We start from the raw sequence: 19,267 nt of genomic DNA, 5'->3' as shown, positions 1-19,267 counted from the left end.
AATAGGTCTGAAATAATTAGTGGCAATTCTGACTCCTTCGACAAGACCCTAGATGCGGAGAGCAAAAGCAGACAAGCCAAGCCCCCCATGGCCCCCAGCACCTCGAGTGACCGGTCTCCCAGCAGGAAGCCACAGCCAGCGCCAACGGTTGCCGAGCCGGTCGACCGCAGCCCGGGCGGGGCTGGTCCGAGCCCGAGCCTCCTGGAGCAGCCCACTGCCCCAGTGACAGTCGGCTCCTATCCCAGCTCCAAGAGTTTCCTCGGGATGCGCGCCCGCGAGCTATTCAGGAACAAGAGCGAAAGCCAGTGCGACGACGAGCGGCCCAAGATGGACAGCCTCCTGGACTCCCTCAAAACCGAGTGCAGCGTGGAGCTGGGCAGCGCTTTGGGCCCCTTGAAACTCCAGGTGCCCGCGCGGGTACCCAGTCCAGAAAGCGTCAGGCAGCTCAGCATAATGGACTATGACGGAACGCACCACGACCAGAATTAATTGGGTCGGGGGGCGGGGGGGGGGGGGAAGAGCGTGGAGAAGAGAAACGTAGTCAGTATTATTCTGAGCAGTTAATGCCTGCTTTGCTTTGTAAGCATGTCGTAAGTTTAAAACAAAAAAAGGTACACGTGCTCCTTCAGTGGAATGTTTATATATTTAAGGGGGGGAAAAAAAACAAAAAAAAACTTGACATCAAATCCCTGTGTAACTGTGAACAAATAAGTTGTCTTTAATGTTTTGCACTACATTATGTTGTACGTATGGTATGTCTGTAGATGATGGCCACCCAGTTATGACGGAACATCTGATTGGAACCTTTGTTCTCCCACCCTTTTCAAATGCTTGCTGCTGACCCAATCGGACTCCTCTTCAGATGGGGTGGAAACGTAACCTTGAAGGCGTTCATCGTACAGGCGACCAAACTATCTTGCGGTGTTCAAAGAAAAAAAAAGGCTGGACCAACCCCCGCAGGAGCTTTGTATCAAGACTGTACTTTAAATAATGAAACACTGCTGTGATTAAACCCCTTACTTTTACCCCTTACACTGCAGTCGCTGTTTCCCAAGCTGTGATGATTCGGATTCTTGAACTTGCTCGCCAGTTGAATTAAAGCCAGAGACTGGGGGAAGGGGGCAGGAACTGCTTGTTGTGAATCTGAGTGAAGAGACCCTGACTTGCCGTTTGAAGTGCAATGGTCTTGTTCAGTGGTATCGTGACAGATTCGTGTCTTTTTGGGATTGGGGAGGGGGGGGGGGGGGGGTTTGTCTGACTGCTCAGATACAGTATTTTTTGGGGGTTCAAAGTTGAGTTGACGGTGAATATTGCGCAGAGATTTAATAAAGGGCTACCCTCCACACTTGCAATTCTCTTTCTGTTTCTATTTATTTACTGTCGTTTCATCTCTGGGTCATCATTGCGTTGTTCCAGATATTTTTTTCTCGTGCCCAGTGTGAAAGTTTGTTTCTATGGGTGAGCCCACACTCCATGATCTGGAGTGTGAACACAGTGATCTGAGATTGCAGGGTGTGAATCCTTGTACCAGTGAGGTGTACATAACCTATTCTATTTATCACCCTCCATCCTTGATCTCTCCAACTGATAGCCAGATGTACTAATAACACTGTATACAATTATAAATCAAATTTATTGAGATGAAATCAAACAAGCAAGAGCAAACCACAGATTTCACTAAATTACATAACTTAATTTACATTATCTGTTTCAATGTGAATGATTGATTGAATTACAGTCTACTACCCCTGACTGGCTATATACCTGGGGAAGTAGAAATACACTCTCAAATCTAAACTACTCACTGAGATTAAATATTTCTCTACTCGTTTAAAATTCAAGCTTGTGGTCATACAATGTACAGGTATGACTCTAGACATTGTCTGGAAGCTATTTGAGTGTGGTGGGACTCGCAACCAAGCCTGATCCTTCTGTCTACAGCGTTATTGGACAATTTAGAAGTACAATCTATTTGTCCCCTTCTCTTTCTCCCCTGCCCCGCCCCAAACTTCTAGTTCTGAGGATGCTCAGCTGAGTTTTGGTGTCTCCCACCTTGCATGTTGCTAAGACTGACATTTTCTAATTCATGTTAGGCCAGGGTTGAAACCGGTCACATGGCTGAGTCCACACAGTGAAGCCACTGGGTAGCCTACTGCTATAATACACTGGTTGTAAACAATTTTACAACACCAAGTTATAGTCCAACGATTTTATTTTTAATCCCACAAGCTTTCGGGGGCTTTCCCCTTCCTCAGGCGGTGTGGAAATTTCCATTTCCACACCGCCTGAGGAAGGGGAAAGCCCCCAAAAGCTTGTGGGATTAAAAATAAAATCGTTGGACTATAACTTGGTGTTGTAAAATTGTTTACAATTGTTAACCCTAGTCCATCACCGGCATCTCCACATCATAATACACTGGTGCAGTGTTGATCTCTGCCAGTAGCTGGTGCCATTGTATCTAGTTGGCACTATACTATGTCAGCATTCACATTGAGGATTACTCCAGCATTAGTATTTTTCTCTGCACTGATTTCTTGAATCCAATATTGGGACAGGGGAAGCATAAATCTAACAGTGAGTTGGAGTAAGCTGCAGGCTTTAATTTCTACGTATATGTAAAATAGTGAGACTATATTACCATAGCATTAATAGTCTATATATAAAGTATATATATTTACCCAGGCTATATTTTATGTGGCATACGACTATAATATCCTGTAATATTGTGCACATTCTGTATATAAACCGATAATGAATATGTTTAATAATCATTGAACATGAATATAATTCAATGCGAGGCACAGGAACCTTGATCGGCGGATTATTTGTTTCTCGCCGTGGTTGTAAACCGGACGCAATTGGGTGTGGGGCCGGAAGTTGGTGTGCGGCGTCTGTGGAGAGGATGGAGCGAGAGCGGGAGTCCGAGTCCGGCCAGTGGTCAGCGAGAAGCCTCGGTCAACAGGCCTTGGCGGTCAAGGTCCATTTTGACGCCGGGAAGCGGCTGGTTTGCGCCGAGTACCCGGGGATGGTCCGGGACGCGCGGAAGATGCTGGAGACCCTGGGGGGAGAGGAGGGGGTGTCCAGGGTGAGTGAACCCGCCATTCCGCCATTTAAAGGGTTTAACTCCCCCAGTCTGACCTTAACCCCGTCCCCAGGGCAGGTACAGGATGAGATACAGAGTAAACCTCCCTCTACACCGTCCCATCAAACACTCCCAGGGCAGGTACAGGGTTAGATACAGAGTAAAGCTCCCTCTACACTGTCCCGTCAAACACTCCCAGGGCAGGTACAGGGTTAGATACAGAGTAAAGCTCCCTCTACACTGTCCCATCAAACACTCCCAGGGCAGGTACAGGGTTAGATAGAGAGTAAAGCTCCCTCTACACTGTCCCATCAAACACTCCTAGGGCAGGTACAGGGTTAGATACAGAGTAAAGCTCCCTCTACACCGTCCCATCAAACACTCCCAGAGCAGGTACAGGGTTAGATACAGAGTAAAGCTCCCTCTACACTGTCCCATCAAACACTCCTAGGGCAGGTACAGGGTTAGATACAGAGTAAAGCTCCCTCTACACTGTCCCATCAAACACTCCTAGGGCAGGTACAGGGTTAGATACAGAGTAAAGCTCCCGCTACACTAAACCTTTTTCTGTTTTTCAAGCTACCCCCACTGTTAATTGTGCTGTCCGAGCGTAACCATCATTCCTCAGGATAATCCTTCTAAATGTGCTTATTTTGCAATAGACCTATGCTGACCCATGCAGGAGGCTCGAACTACACTTCCGTCCAAAGGACCCTTACTGCCACCCTGTCTGTGCCAACCGCTTCCCCTCGACCAGCATGCTGCTCAGGGTCAAGAGAAGGAGGAAGAAATCGAGAGCAACGGCATCACCAGAGGAAGGGGACGGTGAAGAGGAGGTTAAATATGAAATGGAAGTCCTTGGACTTATTGGGACCACTTACAAATTTCAGGGTAATTATTATTGGGTCGTGTATAGTTGCTGTTGGGAGTCTTCAGAAGAGGAGGGGAAAGAAATACTCAATATTTAACTCATGACAGATTTCAGCCAAGAGCACCTGAGATTGTGGGTGAGAGGAGGGGACAAGGACAGGGAGTGTTAAGATGCATCAACGTCTTTGCTGATCCAAGGCTGTTTGATGCAGGCTGTCCCCCCTAAAGAGGGGGACGGAAGGAGTGAGAAAAGCTCTCCGATCTCATGAGACTTGCTGAGGACCATCTTGAAGAGTTGTATGCAAAAGATCCCACGGCATTATTTTGAAAAAGAGCCGGTGTCCTGGTCAATGTTTATCCCTCAACCAACATCACTAAAAACAGATTATCTGGTTATTTATCACATCACTACATTACAACAGTGACTACACCTCAAAAGTACTTAATTGGCTGTAAAGCGCTTCGGGACATCCTGAGGTTGTGAAAGACGCATTATAAATGCAAGTTCTTTGTTTTTCCAGTGCAACATTATGCAGAGATTGTTTTGAGCAGGTTTTTATTTTTTTTTTACTACTGAGTCGCATGTTCCCCTGTCGTCCTCCTCTGGGGTATTTCCTCTTCACACTCTTCAAGATGGTCCTCAGTTAATCTGATGAAGTCAGAGAGCTTTTCTCTCTCCTTCCGTCCCACTCTTTGTTTCCCCAGTCTCCACCAAACACCCCTGGATCAACAAAGATTTTGGTGCATCATCATCTCCCTCTCCCACCCCCCTCCCCTCCACCCCACCGCCTGCCCCAACCTCGGGTGTTCACAGCTGAAATCTGTCATGGGTTAAACGCAGAATATTTCTTCCCCCACCCCCCTCTCTTCTGAAGGTGCTGGGCTCAGGTTTCACAGGCAGCTCACCCAAGTAGGCAGCCTTCACATGTGAGCCTGGTGAATGTCACAGCAAGATATCATAGAATAATACACCACAGGAAGCCATTCGGCCCATCGTGCCTGTGCTGGGTCTTTGTAAGAGCTATTCAATTAGTCCCAATTCCTCGCTCTTTCCCCATAGCTCTGCAATTCTTTCCTTTTCAAGTATTTATCCAATTCCCTTATGAAAGTTGTTATTGAATCTGCTTCCACCGCCCTTTCAGGCAGCGCATTCCAGATCATAACAAATCACAGCGTTAAAAAAAAATTCTCCTCATCTCCCCTTTGGTTTATTTGCCAATTATCTTAAATCTGCGTGCTCTGGTTACTAACCTTCCTGCCAGTGGAAACAGTTTCTCCTTATTTACTCTATCAAAACTCCTCATAATTTTGAACACCTCTATTAAATCTCCCTTTAACCTTCTCTGTTCTAAGGAGAACAATCCCAGCTTCTCCAGTCTCTTCACATAACTGAAGTTCCACATCCCTGGTACTGTTCTAGTAAATCCCCTCTGCACCCTCTCGAAGGTCTTGACATCCTTCCTAAAATGTAGTGCCCAGAATTGGACACAATACTCCAGCTGAGGCCTAACTATTGATTTATAAAGTCTTTAGTATAACTTCCTTGCTTATTTTTGATGCGCAGGATATCAGATCCGAGCCAGATCCTGTCCTCGACCAACGCCATGGACCTCATGGATGAACAGACTGTATTCTGTCATCTAGTCCCCTACTCCTCTACTGAGTAAGGCACACTGACAGGTGGACATTCATGAAGTGAAAATCCCTTCCTGATTTTGTTACCCCACCCAATATTCATTACCTGTGGGTCTGATTGTGTCCGATAGGAATGTCCGATTTCCAGTTCCTGGCCATGCACACCGCAACAGGTGGTTCACAAATGTCCATGTACGACAAGGTTATCCTCCGCAAGCCCGAGCACAAGGAGTTCTTTGACCAGGAATTGCCACTCTACATCCCTCCGCCGATATTTTCCCGTGTGGATAACCCTGTGGATTATTTCTACCGGCCGGAAGTCCAGCACAGGTCAGTATAGGTGACCGAATCCGGGAGTTTAACTCAATACATTGACCAGGGCAGCATTTCAGTCACCAAAATAAAAATGTAACATCTCCCAGAATGTTTTATTCCCAGCGATTCTTGATGGTTCCACTATACTATTCTATTTTCTCTCAATTTTTAAAACTTTATCTTTCTCCTGTCGGTTCCCATTGTCCAGCAAGCTAAGTAACTTGCTCCAAGCCTCCGTCAGTGGCATTCTGCAGCTTGTCACTAGCTATTGTAGACAAGAAGGACCAGAGGCAAATGCGATTGCTCTTTGTAGTTCTTCCTCTTGGCTCAGTGGTAGCACTCAGGGTAGTGGATTCAAGCTGCAGTCTGGAATTTGAACATGTAATTCAGGCTGACCCTCCAGTGCAGCACTGAGGGAGTGCTGCACTATCGGAGATGCCGTCTTTTGGATGAGACGTTAAACCAAGGTCCCGTCTGCCCCCTCAGTTGGATGCAAAACATCCCATGGCACTACTTCGGTGTCCTGACCAATATTTATCCCTCAACCAACATCACTAATAGCAGGTGCTGTGGTCATTTATTTCATTGCTGTTTGTGAGAGCTTGCTGTGTGCAAATTGGCTGCCGTGTTTCCTACATCACAACGGTGACTACACTTCAAAAAGTACTTCATTGGCTGTAATGCGCTTTGGAGCATCCTGAGGTTATGAAAAGTGCTATATAAATGCAAGTTCTTTCTTCCTTTCACATCCCAAGAACAAATATATATCTCATCGCGATACCATGGCATGAAATGACAAGCCAATGTGGGAAATCTCAGGCACGTCTTCCAGCAACTGGTTAAAGATTGGTGTTATCTGAGTCTTGGGGCAGGTGTTCTGTCTGTCTCTCCACAGTCTGGGGACCACAAGGAAGGGGTTCCACTCTTTGATTACATCGGCATTTTATCTGGTGTTGACGGAACTGTGAAATATTTGATGTTTACATGAACCAGAACGTAGTGCGGCGAAAATTATTCAGCGTCTTCTTTCTTTCTTTCCCTGTTTGCAGGGACGGCCACCATCCTCCGAAAGTATCCAACGAGAACCTGATCGGCCTGGGACGAGCTCGGCGTCCCCATAACGCTATATTTGTGAATTTTGACGATTCAGAGGTCCCATCCCAACCTCTTGAAGCCGCGGTTCAGAACTGGAGGAAGTTTAACACGCAGGCTACAGACCGGAAAGCCGAAGAGGAACTGAAAAGGGTGAGCAGGAAGGTGTCACTGCTCGCTAACCTTTTATGAGGGATTTTTGCACCTGGCTAGACTTGTATTCCCTTCAGCATAGAAGGTTAAGGGGTGATCTAATCGAGGTGTTTAAGATGATTAAAGGAGTTGATGGGGTAGATAGAGAGAAACTATTTCCTCTGGTGGGGGAGTCCAGAACAAGGAGGCATAACCTTAAAATTAGAGCTGGGCCATTCTGGGTGAGTGGAAATCTGGAACACTCTTCCCCCAAAAAGCTGTTGAGGCTGGGGGTTGAGATTTAAATTTTCAAAACTTAGATCGATTGATTTTTGTTGGGTAAGGGTATTAAGGGTTACGGAACCAAGGCGGGTAGATGGAGTTAAGATCCAGATCAGCCATGATCTAATTGAATAGCGGACTAGGCTCGAGGGGCTGAATGGCCCCCTCCTGTTCCTACGTTCCTATGAAAGCTATACCTGATCTTGACTCCCTGTGTGCAGCGCCACAGGAAATTAGTATATTTATAAAAAATTAATACTCTAATACTCCCTCAAAGCTTAGTGGCTGAATGGACTACTGTTTGTGATACTGAGCCACTAATGTCCTGATGCAAAAGCTGGGTGACTTTCATGTACTTTTTTCCATCGACTAGGAAAGGAGCACAGGCACGATATTGAGAGCTGTGAGGCATAGGAACAGGAGTAGGCCATTCAGCCCCTCGTGCCCGCTCCGCCATTTGATAAGATCATGGCTGATCTGTGATCTAACTCCATATACCTGCCTTTGGCCCATATCCCTTAATACCTTTGGTTGCCAAAAAGCTATCTATCTCACATTTAAATTTAGCAATTGAGCTAGTATCAATTGCCGTTTGCGGAAGAGAGTTCCAAACTTCTACCACCCTTTGTGTGTAGAAATGTTTTCTAATCTCGCTCCTGAAAGGTCTGGCTCTAATTTTTAGACTCTGCCCCCTACTCCTAGAATCCCCAACCAGCGGAAATAGTTTCTCTCTATCCACCCTATCTGTTCCCCTTAATATCTTATAAACTTAGATCAGATCACCCCTTAACCTTCCAAACTCTAGAGAATACAACCCCAATTTGTGTAATCTCTCCTCGTAACTTAATCCATCTTAAGTCCAGGTATCATTCTAGTAAACCTACGCTGCACTCCCTCCAAGGCCAATATGTCCTTCCGAAGGTGCGGTGCCCAGAACTGCTCACAGTACTCCAGGTGCGGTCTAACCAAGGCTTTGTATAGCTGCAGCATAACTTTTGCCCCCTTGTACTCCAGTCCTCCAGATATAAAGGCCAGCATTCCATTAGCCTTATTGATTATTTTCTGCACCCCTAGGTCCCTTTGGACATCCACTGTTTTTAACTTTTTATCATTTAGAAAGTACCCTGTTCTATCCTTTTTTGATCCAAAGTGGATGACTTCACATTTTTCTACATTGAATTCCATTTGCCACAGTTTTGCCCATTCACCTAATCTATCAATATCGCTTTGTAATTTTTATGTTTTCATCTACACTGCTTACAATGCCACCAATCTTTGTGTCATCGGCAAACTTAAATATGAGACTTTCTATGCCTTCATCTAAGTCATTAATAAATATTGTGAATAATTGAGGCTCCAAAACAGATCCCTGTGGGACTCCACTAGTCACATCCTGCCAATGTGAGTACCTACCCATTATCCCTACTCTCTGTCGCCTTTCACTCAGCCAACTTCCTAACCAAGTCCGTACTTTTCCCTCGATTCCATGGGCTTCTATCTTAGCTAACAGTCTCTTATGTGGGACCTTATCAAATGCCTTCTGGAAGTCCATATAAATAACATCCATACAGGAGTATAGTTAGGAATGGCTTCTGTCTCCTCAGCTCTTTGAAATCCGCCACATCTGGTCCCGCAACGCAGTGAAGTCAAATATTGACGTCCATCCAGACAAGCTGAAGCTGCTCCTGCCTTTTGTTGCCTACTACATGGTGAGTTACAAGCCGGTGCTTTTTTTTGGCTCCACCGACAGTTCAGTAGGCAAATGCACCATTCCTGTGTGGTACTGAGCCATACAGAGCGGGTCAGTGCTGCATTAGTACCTCAGTTAGTTCGGCGTGCTTGGGCTACGTGCCTCTGGGCATCAGCCAGGACTTTCACTCCTGATCACTACCCAGTCACCCCCTGCTGAAAAGTGCTCATGTGGGGACATTGGGTGAGCACCAGATTGCTCTGTTGTGGTGCCTGTCCCCAGTACTTGAAGAGTTGCCAGCACTCACTGTCTTAAAGCTCACACGTGAAAGAACTGGCACTTGGATGAGATATTGGAGCAATGTCATTGTCTGTGAGACCGTTTCTCAGATTGGGCCCCACCTTCAAGAAAGAAAGCTGAAGAAATTTGGCAGGTGGAATCTCTTTTTAATAAAGGTTTTGTTGAATTCAGTGACTCAGTTTCATAGATCACGGTTTATCGCAGGTTATATTGTTTGGTAACTCTAAGAAGAGTTTGGTACATTTTATTAGGTTTAAGTACTAAGAGTTGACAGGCCCAGGGATTTTATAATAGAGCTTTGATATGGGCAGAGTAGGGGGTGGTGGGGACAGATGGGGGAGGGTTGGGCCAAGGTGCTGACTGAGTACTGGGTGGCTGGTGGGCTTTGGACTGTGTGAAGCCTCTTGGGGCACTGGGTGGCTGGGGTCTCAGGGTCTGTGTAGCTGGGGGAAGGTAAGGATGTGTATAAGTTACACCTTGATGCTCTCTTCTAATGCCGTTTGGATACAGGGGGTGTAGCTTATAGGGTTTTCTACAATTGTAAGTGTACAATACTGGATTCTCAGAGAGAGCAGGACCTTGTCTCTGAAATTCCTCAATCCCAGTTTCTTCCACACGCGATTACACTGTGGAACTACTGCTAGGTTTTATTAAAGCATCGGTGCAGAAGCACTGATCTGTTGCTCGCTGTGGTCACACCTGTTTGTCTTTCCCTTCCTGCCCCCCCCCCCCCCCACACACTTCTGCAGCTCACAGGCCCTTGGCGGAGTCTCTGGGTGAAGTTCGGGTACGACCCAAGAAAAGATCCCAAAGCGAAGATTTACCAGGTGTTGGATTTCAGACTTCGCTGCAGCACCAAACACGGTAACTGAAGGGAAGGAGAATCCGACCGTGCCCAGTGCCTAAAAATAATTCATTCAATGTACATGCAATATTAGAAAAAGTTATTGCGTATATTTGTTTAATTCCTTCTCTTCCCCTTCCCCAACTTTCTTCCCTCCTCTAATCTGGGCCGACACTCCCAGTGCCAGTACCGAGGGAGTGCTACACTGTCGGAGGTGCCGTCTTTCGGATGAGACATTAAACTGAGGCCCCCCCCCCGTCTGTCCTCTTGGGTGGATGTAAAAGAGCCCTTTTCACTATCTTGAAGAAACGCGGCAGCCAATTTGCACACAACAAGCTCCCACAAAACAGATCATAGAATGATACAGCACAGGAGGAGGCCATTCGGCCCATTGTGCCTGTGCTGGCTTTGTGGTAGAGCTATCAATTAGTCCCACTCCCCATAGCCCTGCAAATTTTTCCCTTCAAGTATTTATTCAATTCCCTTTTGAAAATTATTATTGAATCTGCTTCCACCGCCCTTTCAGGTGGAGCATTCCAGATCATAACAACTCGCTGCATATAAAAAAAAATTTCCCTCATCTTGCCTCTGGTTCTTTTGCCATCACCTTAAATCTATGCCCTCTGGCTACCGACCCTTCTACCACTGGAAACGGTTTCTCCTTATTTACTCTATCTAAACCCTTCATAATTTTGAACACCTCTATTAAATCTCTCCTTAACCTTCTCTGCTCTAAGGAGAACAACCCCAGCTTCTCCAGTCTCTCCATGTAACTGAAGTCCCTCATCACTGGGACCATTCTAGCAAATCTCTTCTGCACCCTCTCTAAGGCCTTGAGATCTTTCCTAAAGTGTGGTGCCCAGAATTGAACACACAATTCCAGCTGAGGCCTAACTGGTGTGTTATAAAGGTTTAGCCTAACTTCCTTGCTTTTGTACTCTATGCCTCTATTAATAAAGCCCAGGATCCCATATGCTTTTTTAAACAGCCTTCTCAACCTGTCCTGCCACCTTCAAAGATTTGTGTACATACACCCTCAGTCTCTCTGATCCTGCACCCCCTTTAAAATTGTACCATCTGTTTTAGTGATGTTGGTGGAGGGATAAATATTGGCCGGGACACCGGGGAGAACTCCCCCAGCTCTTCTTTGAAATAGTGCCGTGGGATCTTTCAGAGATGGCAGATGCAGCCTCGGTTTAGCGTCTCATCTGAAAGATGGCATCTCCAACAGTGCAGCACTGCCTCAGTACTGCACTGGGAGTGTCGGCCTGGATTATGTGCTCAAGTCTCTGGAGTGGGACTTGAACCCACGACCTTCTGACCCGGAGGCGGGAGTGCCACCCACTGAGCCACGACTGAGTGGCACACTATGCAGGTAGCCGAGAGGAGAACAAAGTAAATGGAAACTACCATTAAATGCTAAAGAGGGTGCAGAATTAATAACTTTTTGTTTTGCAGGTTATATGCCCTCGGACATGCCGGTGAGGGCAAAGCGCAGTACGTTTAACTACAGCCTCCCCATCACCATCAGCAAGCCAGGTAAGGGGCAATGAACATACAAACAGTGATGGACAGGAAAGGACCCTCTGGTCCATCCAGCCTGTACCACACAATTTGTGATACCTTCTGCATCACTTTATATATATATATATATATATATATAGAGTCACCACCCCACCCGAAACCATGTGATCTCCTGAGAGAGGCGCAAAACCCAGGCCAATTTGGGATAAGAAAAATCTGGGAAATTCCTCTCCGACTCCATTAGGCAATCAAAACTATTCGAGGCGATCACTCTGGCCCTGATAATTCTATGCATTACCCAGCGTTTGTACGAAGTGATCTCCAGCCCAGCCAGAAATAGGTCCAGCTCCTGCTTGGAGGAATTCAGCGAATTGGCGTCCACCGCACGAGCCGGCAGCCTGTTCCATGGGTCCAGTATTCTCCGGGAAAGCCCTTGTTAGTGCAGTGTGCTGGTGTCATATCACTTGGACAGTGGAGGTGTGTTCCCCCACCCCCGCACGGAGGTGAAAACCTCTGACTCTTGTCTATAAATCATCTCGAGATTCTGGAGCATCTTCTCCCGCAGCCGTGCTCAATTTAAAATTTAATTGAAAATAGAAAAAGGATGTGAAGGTTTGTTCAAATCCCTCCACGGCCTTGTCCCTCCCTATCTCTGTAACCTCCTCCAGCCCCTACAACCCTCTGAGATCTCTGTGCTCCTCCATTTCTGGCCTCTTGCACATCCCCGATTTTCATCACTCCACCATTGGTAGCCGTGCCTTCAGCCGTCTTGGCCCTAAGCTCTGGAATTCCCTCCCTGAGCCTCTCCGCCTCTCTCTCCTTTAAGACACTCCTTAAAATCTACCTCGTTGACCAAGCTTTAGGTCACCTGTCCTAATATCTCCTTATGTGGCTCAGTGTCAAATTTTGTGTGATCGTTCCTGTGGTGCCTCAGGACGTTTTACTACGTTAAAGGCGCTATATAAATGCAAGTTGTTGCCACTGAATAGTGATCGGAAGGGGAAACCCTTGCTACGTTTTTGGCCCTCTCCGTAGCCCAGGGATGCCCAGGCCATTTGAGGTGCTCCCACTGCTATCCTGGGCCAAGATCATCTAACAGACCAGGGCTGTGCTGATCTGTTTGGCTCCCTCCCGACGTAGAATTTAATGGTGCTTGTTTGTAACCATTTTTTGAATTTTAAAAGGGGCCCTGGTGTTGAGACTGCCTCTTTAAGCTGGGGTTGCAGGCACACCGAGAGTTTTGGTTCTTGCCGCGCCTCTGCTGACTGAGGACTCCGTAGGCAGACTAGACGTTCCCCATTGTTCCCGGGTCACTCGGTTTCCCACTTCGGATGTGTGTCTGTGGGCATTTGTTGAGCGGGGGGAGGGAGGCCTCGCTCGTGTTCAGAGTCCCTTTGACAGAGCGGTTTTTTAAAATTCATTCATGGGATGTGGGTGTCGCTGGCAAGGCCGGCGTTTATTGCCCTTCCCTAATTGCCCTCGAGAAGGTGGTGGTGAGCCGTCGCCTTGAACTGCTGCAGGTCCAGGAGGCGGCCTCCTGTCAGCCTGAGGGGAATGCAGACTGCAGATAGAAACAGAAGTCGCAGACCCTTGGTGAGGCTGCTACCCAGGAGAGCTGCTCTATACAAGAAGCCACGTATTTCTCGGAAAGTTTGCTGTCGGTTAGTTAACCCGATTACAGTCTCCACCACTTACAGCTTTGGCGGCAATGTGATTTGCCGGCTATACGCAGTGGGCGGTAAAACCAGAAAGCAAAGTAACCAACATATTTTTTAAAATCTCCACTTAGGATCTGCGCCTCCTAATTGTTAGCAGTTACATCCAGAATCTCATCACTAAGGTAATCGTACTTTAACCCAGGTGCGAACAGCTGATTGGAACTAATTGAAGACTTTGCCTAAAATCAGCTCAGCCTTTTAAATCAGTAACTACGGGTTATGTATTTATTGAACTGCCTGAAATAGGTGGCTCCTTTAATACGGTTTAAGCAGTGCCTTTGTATGATAGACGCCTATGGTGATGGCAAATGGTCAGCGCTATTTGCCCGATATAGACGTTTGTTTGAGATAAGCTCTGACAGTGTGAATGGTGCGGACTACTTTTTAATTAAACTTGTGATTTTAGATCAAACTAAGTGTAGAATTTATGCTCTTTCTCCACCTCTTAGCCCCCCAGGTTGTGAGTATTCAGGATCTGACTAAGACTCCAACAGTTCTCAACGTCCCACAGAGGAGGAAACTGACCGTATCTGGGTACAAGCTCAAAGTAAGTTTCCAGCACGGAGTGTACTTGGTTATTGTGGGGATATTGTTCTGAGAGGGAAATCCTTGAGACTATTTGTAGGCCCAGGCGCTACGTGGAGAGTAGTGCACGGGCTGGAGAGAGTCACGTGGAGAGTAGTGCACGGGCTGGAGAGAGTCACGTGGAGAGTAGTGCACGGGCCGGAGTCACGTGAAGAGTAGTGCACGGGCTGGAGAGAGTCACGTGGAGAGTAGTGCACGGGCTGGAGAGAGTCACGTGGAGAGTAGTGCACGGGCTGGAGAGAGTCACGTGGAGAGTAGTGCACGGGCTGGAGAGAGTCACGTGGAGAGTAGTGCACGGGCTGGAGAGAGTCACGTGGAGAGTAGTGCACGGGCTGGAGAGAGTCACGTGGAGAGTAGTGCACGGGCTGGAGAGAGTCACGTGGAGAGTAGTGCACGGGCCGGAGTCACGTGGAGAGTAGTGCACGGGCTGGAGAGAGTCACGTGGAGAGTAGTGCACGGGCTGGAGAGAGTCACGTAGAGAGTAGTGCACGGGCCGGAGTCATGTGGAGAGTAGTGCACGGGCTGGAGAGAGTCACGTGGAGAGTAGTGCACGGGCTGGAGAGAGTCACGTGGAGAGTAGTGCACGGGCCGGAGAGAGTCACGTGGAGAGTAGTGCATGGGCCGGAGTCACGTGGAGAGTAGTGCACGGGCCGGAGAGAGTCACGTGGAGAGTAGTGCACGGGCCGGAGTCACGTGGAGAGTAGTGCACGGGCTGGAGAGAGTCACGTGGAGAGTAGTGCACGGGCCGGAGAGAGTCACGTGGAGAGTAGTGCATGGGCCGGAGTCACGTGGAGAGTAGTGCACGGGCCGGAGAGAGTCACGTGGAGAGTAGTGCACGGGCCGGAGTCACGTGGAGAGTAGTGCACGGGCTGGAGAGAGTCACGTGGAGAGTAGTGCACGGGCTGGAGAGAGTTACGTGGAGAGTAGTGCACGGGCCGGAGTCACATGGAGAGTAGTGCACGGGCTGGAGAGAGTCACGTGGAGAGTAGTGCACGGGCCGGAGTCACGTGGAGAGTAGTGCACGGGCTGGACTGAGTGGCACCGTGGGCACCGCTGGTTAACTGATGATGGGCCGAATGGTCGATTCTCCCTCCCAAGTTTCCTCTGTTCTTGCTGCCCCAGTCAGCATTGTTTTAGCCATTCCTGCCACAGTACCTATATGTGCCCTGACTGACTGTGTCCCACTGCAATAAAGTGCTGGTTTGAACAGTCCAAAGCCCTGTGCCTCAGCAAAGGGTCGTATTAGGTCACAATGTAATCAGCACCTTTTAATATCTGAGTGTCTAGTCAACCTGATTCCTGCTGTTTTTATAATTCCAGGAGTCAGCCTACATATTCCGAGAGCACACCTTGCCACCTTATCGGCAGATGTTTTACCAGCTGTGTGACCTGGATGCAGAGAGGTACTGACACCAAGCACTTTAACCCTTTAACAGGAAGTACTCACAGTTTGCTTGGAAAAGGCAGGGAATGGGAGGGGGAATTCAGGGAGCGATGGTCTTTGAATGGAATGGGGTGGGGGGGGGGTGTAAGATTTGAGGGAGTTTGTCCAAATGGCTCAGTTGCATCTCCTACTGTGGCACTGAGCGGTACAAATCAGGGAGATCCCCACTGGTCTATGCTGAGTTAGCTGTCTCATTGGGTAGGCAGTGGAAGGGAGAGGGCAATGTGGCCATAAGAATTAACCTCAGCACCTCTGGGTTAGGGATGGGAAAAGATAAAAGATTAACAAGTGACCCCTGCTGGAAAGTTGCCGTGTGTGGACATCAGGTGAGGATATGTGATGGCCCACATGGTGGAACAGTCAGGCAGCACTTACTGCCTAAGCTTGCGTGTGAAAAATGGGCCAGTTGTGCGAGGTGCCAGGAAGGCTGCAGACCTGCGGCATGAGTCAGCACCTTCAGTACAAGAGAGGGGGGCCAAGAGTGGGCAGGACTTTAGTCCCAGTAAAGAGAAGAGGTCAAGGATTAGTCTGGCTGATTACGGAACGAGGAGAAGTTTTTTTGGGGGATTAAGAGTTGTACATGGGGAAGGGATGTGGAACACAAATGCTGAAAATAACCCACGGTTGTTTCAAATTTAAAGACAAGCCACACGACCCCTTGGTGGCCCCACGAGTTAGGAAATCTCGTCCTGCTGCCTGCCCCGGGCTTCCTGCTCCCTCGGGGTCTGCAAGGTGATTCCTGTGGAGCTCGTACCCTAGCTCGTTGTACTTCTGTCTGTCCGTCATCAGACTTCAGCTTGTTGACTCACGAACAACTCACAACTCTGTTGCTGTATTCTGCAATGAAGGTACTTGGGAGGCCGATACTAGAGGATTGCTGGGGTGGATCCCACACGGAGAACGTTTAGAACCACTGAGCTAGGACGGGGTGGCCAAGTCCTTTAGTCTCCGTGAGCCGCACGGGTGTTTACCACGGAGCCTCGGGACTACGTTTAAAGTGTTAAATCCCTGTTCCTGTGAATTTGCAGTTCACTTGCCTCGCTGATACTAACAGATCTGGGTGTACTGATGTAGGATTTATCCAACAATGAGGCAACAATATTAAGAACAGCCCTTTCCAAACATCCAGCACCACAAAATACAAACAGGACAAACCAGTGAATAAGTAATATAAGCACAAATAGGACTGAATTGCCTGGGCTTCAAGGGTGAAAGAAAGAACAAACGTGCATTTATATTTAGCACCTTTCACCACCTCAGGACGTCCCAAAGTGCTTCACAGCCAATGAAGTACTTTTGAAGTGTAGTCACTGTTGTCATGTAGGAAACGCGACAGCCAATTTGCGCACAGCAAGATCCCACAAACAGCAATGTGATAATGAGCAGATAATCTGTTTTAGTGATGTTGGTTGAGGGATAAATATTGGCCCCAGGACACCAGGGAGAGAATGCCCCTGCTCTTCTTGAAAAAAGTGGCTGTGGGATCTTTTACATCCACCTGAGAGGGCAGACAGGGCCTCAGTTTATCGTCTCATCCAAAAGACGGCACCTTCGACTGTGAAGCACACCCTCAGTACTGCATTGGAGTGTCAGCCTGGATTACGTGCTCTGGAGTGGGACTTGCACCCATGACCTTTTGACTCGGAGGCGAGAGTGCGACCCACTGAGCCACGGCTGACAGCTGAATCACAGGACTCGAGTCACATGTGGTCCATTGGCCCCAGTTTGGAAACTCCGATCTGGAACACTCTGTGTACTGTAACTTCCAGCAGAATTTTATCAGTAGCAATAGCTGCGGAAAGAATAAAGAATTCGATTTATGTAGCGCCTTAATGTGTCCTGGGGGTGACCCAACAGTTGCGAACGCTGGTCGTTGCTGGATGGTGATTAGACTCCTCCTCTCTGAAACTTGTTTCCTTCTGCTCGTCTTTTCTTTCAGTTTAAAGAAGATAATTCATCGCAACGAAGGCAAAGAGACTGCATGTAACGAGCGGGACGGGTGGTGTCTCCCCAAAACCAGCGACGAGCTCCGAGATCGGATGTCTAACATGATTAAAGAAATCTGTCGCAAGAACAGAGCTGGTGAGGCCAGAGTCCGTGCTGAAAAGAAGTTTCGAAATCTCTCTTTTCCCCCCTGGCTAATTTACCTGTTCCCCCCCCCCCCATCAGGTGTCACGTTACACGTTATCTGACCCCCCTCCCCCCCACATTATGTCACCTGCCCCCACCCCATACATCGCAGCGTGCTCAGGGTTCTGTGACATCTGTTCAGGTTTCAAGTTGAATGAGGCGATCTTATTGAAACATATAAGATTGTGAAGGGGCTTGATCGGGTGGATGCGGTAAGGATGTTCCCAAGGATGGGTGAAACTAGAACTAGGGGGCATAATCTTAGAATAAGGGGCTGCTCTTTCAAAACTGAGATGAGGAGAAACTTCTTCACTCAGAGGGTAGTAGGTCTGTGGAATTTGCTGCCCCAGGAAGCTGTGGAAGCTACATCATTAAATAAATTTAAAACAGAAATAGACAGTTTCCTAGAAGTAAAGGGAATTAGGGGTTACGGGGAGCGGGCAGGAAATTGGACATGAATTTAGATTTGAGGTTAGGATCAGATCAGCCATGATCTTATTGAATGGCGGAGCAGGCTCGAGGGGCCGATTGGCCTGCTCCTGCTCCTATTTCTTATGTTCTTATGAAACAGAGTCTGTGGTTGGCCGTAACCTGGGGAATCCCTCACACGCGATATTGGAGCACAAGTGGGAACTATTCCTACCGTCTTGTGCCTACAGGTCAGGGAGTGGCCTGGATAATAGTCACCCTCCACTGACATGGCTTTGCATTTACCGCTGTGTGAGTTTACCCATCACCTGTAGGAGCTGGACACCTGTCTGGTGTCGGGTGGGGTGGGGGGGACCAGCTAATTCTGAGGGGAGAACAGGATGTAATTCATTGCCTGAACCGCTCTGTGAGACTGAGTCTGCACCTCCGTAAACGGGTTTTTCCCCTTTTTTTTAATGGTTAGTTTCAACCTCTTCAAGAAAGACACCACTGGTCACACAGGAGAGAGAAGAGTACGGATCTGAGGAGGATGAGGATGAGGAGGAAGAGTATCAGCCATCAGAAGGAAGTGAAAATGAAATGGAGACGGAAATTCTTGATTATCTGTGATTTGACTGAGTGTGAGTTGGACCCAGTGAAGTAATGGGGCGGGTGGGGGAGAGAAGAGCGACAGTATTCGAATTATCCCTCTCTACTGACGGAGGGTGGTATTTTCACAGTTACTGCACGTCACAGCAGTGCAGGGTTCATTGCAGCGGGTCGAAGAGGGACCAGTGCAGCCTTGAGAAGGAACTGCTGTGGAGTTGGGCATCGGCCATTCAACAAATGAATCGCGGCTGGTTCTAATTTCCTTTTTGCCGAGGCAATTTATTGGCAGCCATCAGACTGTTGGGGGTGGGGGGTGGGGGAGGGAGAAGGGGGCACCCTCAGACGGTGTGGGGGGGGACAGGGGGCACCCCCAGACTCTGGGGGGGGGGGAGAAGGGGGCACCCTCAGATTATGTGGGGGGGAGAGGGCACCCCCAGACTGTGTGTGTGGGGGGGGGGGTTGGGGGGAAGGGGGCACCCCCAGACTCTGGGCGGGGGGGAAGGGGGCACCCTCAGACTGTGTAGGGGGAAGGAGGGCACCCTCAGACTGTGTGGGGGGAAGGGGGGCACCCTCAGACTGTGTGGGGGGAAGGGGGGCACCCTCAGAC

At 48.3% G+C, this 19,267-nt stretch overlaps 2 protein-coding genes across 5 annotated transcripts in view; both read left to right on the top strand.

Annotated features, from left to right (window-relative positions):
* Window positions 1-1,352, top strand: part of tsc1b (TSC complex subunit 1b) — a 52,849-nt gene extending 51,497 nt beyond the window's left edge. For all 3 annotated transcript variants that reach the window (XM_067969967.1, XM_067969966.1, XM_067969968.1), the window contains one exon: window positions 6-1,352. In XM_067969967.1, coding sequence (XP_067826068.1) covers window positions 6-489 — 484 coding nt within the window. In that variant the 3' untranslated portion in view covers window positions 490-1,352. The remainder of the gene's footprint in view (window positions 1-5) is intronic.
* Window positions 1,353-2,870: 1,518 nt separating this feature from the next.
* gtf3c5 (general transcription factor IIIC, polypeptide 5) lies at window positions 2,871-18,968 on the top strand. Of its 2 annotated transcripts, XM_067969507.1 has the most exons (11): window positions 2,871-3,085; window positions 3,745-3,973; window positions 5,719-5,917; window positions 6,952-7,147; window positions 9,013-9,117; window positions 10,148-10,262; window positions 11,701-11,781; window positions 13,934-14,031; window positions 15,390-15,472; window positions 17,453-17,595; window positions 18,536-18,968. In XM_067969507.1, the coding sequence occupies exons 1-11, from the start codon at window positions 2,903-2,905 to the stop codon at window positions 18,679-18,681; spliced, it is 1,578 nt and encodes a 525-aa protein (XP_067825608.1). In that variant the 5' UTR covers window positions 2,871-2,902; the 3' UTR covers window positions 18,682-18,968. The 2 variants fall into 2 exon arrangements, with proteins under 2 accessions (XP_067825608.1, XP_067825609.1); XM_067969508.1 differs by lacking the exon at window positions 9,013-9,117.
* Window positions 18,969-19,267: the final 299 nt, after the last annotated feature.

This window comes from Heptranchias perlo, chromosome 31 (assembly GCF_035084215.1).
Source record: "Heptranchias perlo isolate sHepPer1 chromosome 31, sHepPer1.hap1, whole genome shotgun sequence".
NCBI lineage: Eukaryota > Metazoa > Chordata > Chondrichthyes > Hexanchiformes > Hexanchidae > Heptranchias > Heptranchias perlo.
Note: the sequence above shows the minus strand (reverse complement) of the source record. Positions and strands in the feature narration are given on the sequence as shown.

Excerpts from the sequence above, each read along its gene's own strand:
- gtf3c5 (XM_067969507.1), top strand. The coding sequence starts at position 2,903 with ATGGAGCGAGAGCGGGAGTCCGAGTCCGGCCAGTGGTCAGCGAGAAGC. Across the intron at positions 11,782-13,933 it reads CATCACCATCAGCAAGCCAG|CCCCCCAGGTTGTGAGTATT; the intron begins GTAAGGGGCAAT and ends TCCACCTCTTAG. Across the intron at positions 14,032-15,389 it reads TATCTGGGTACAAGCTCAAA|GAGTCAGCCTACATATTCCG; the intron begins GTAAGTTTCCAG and ends TTATAATTCCAG.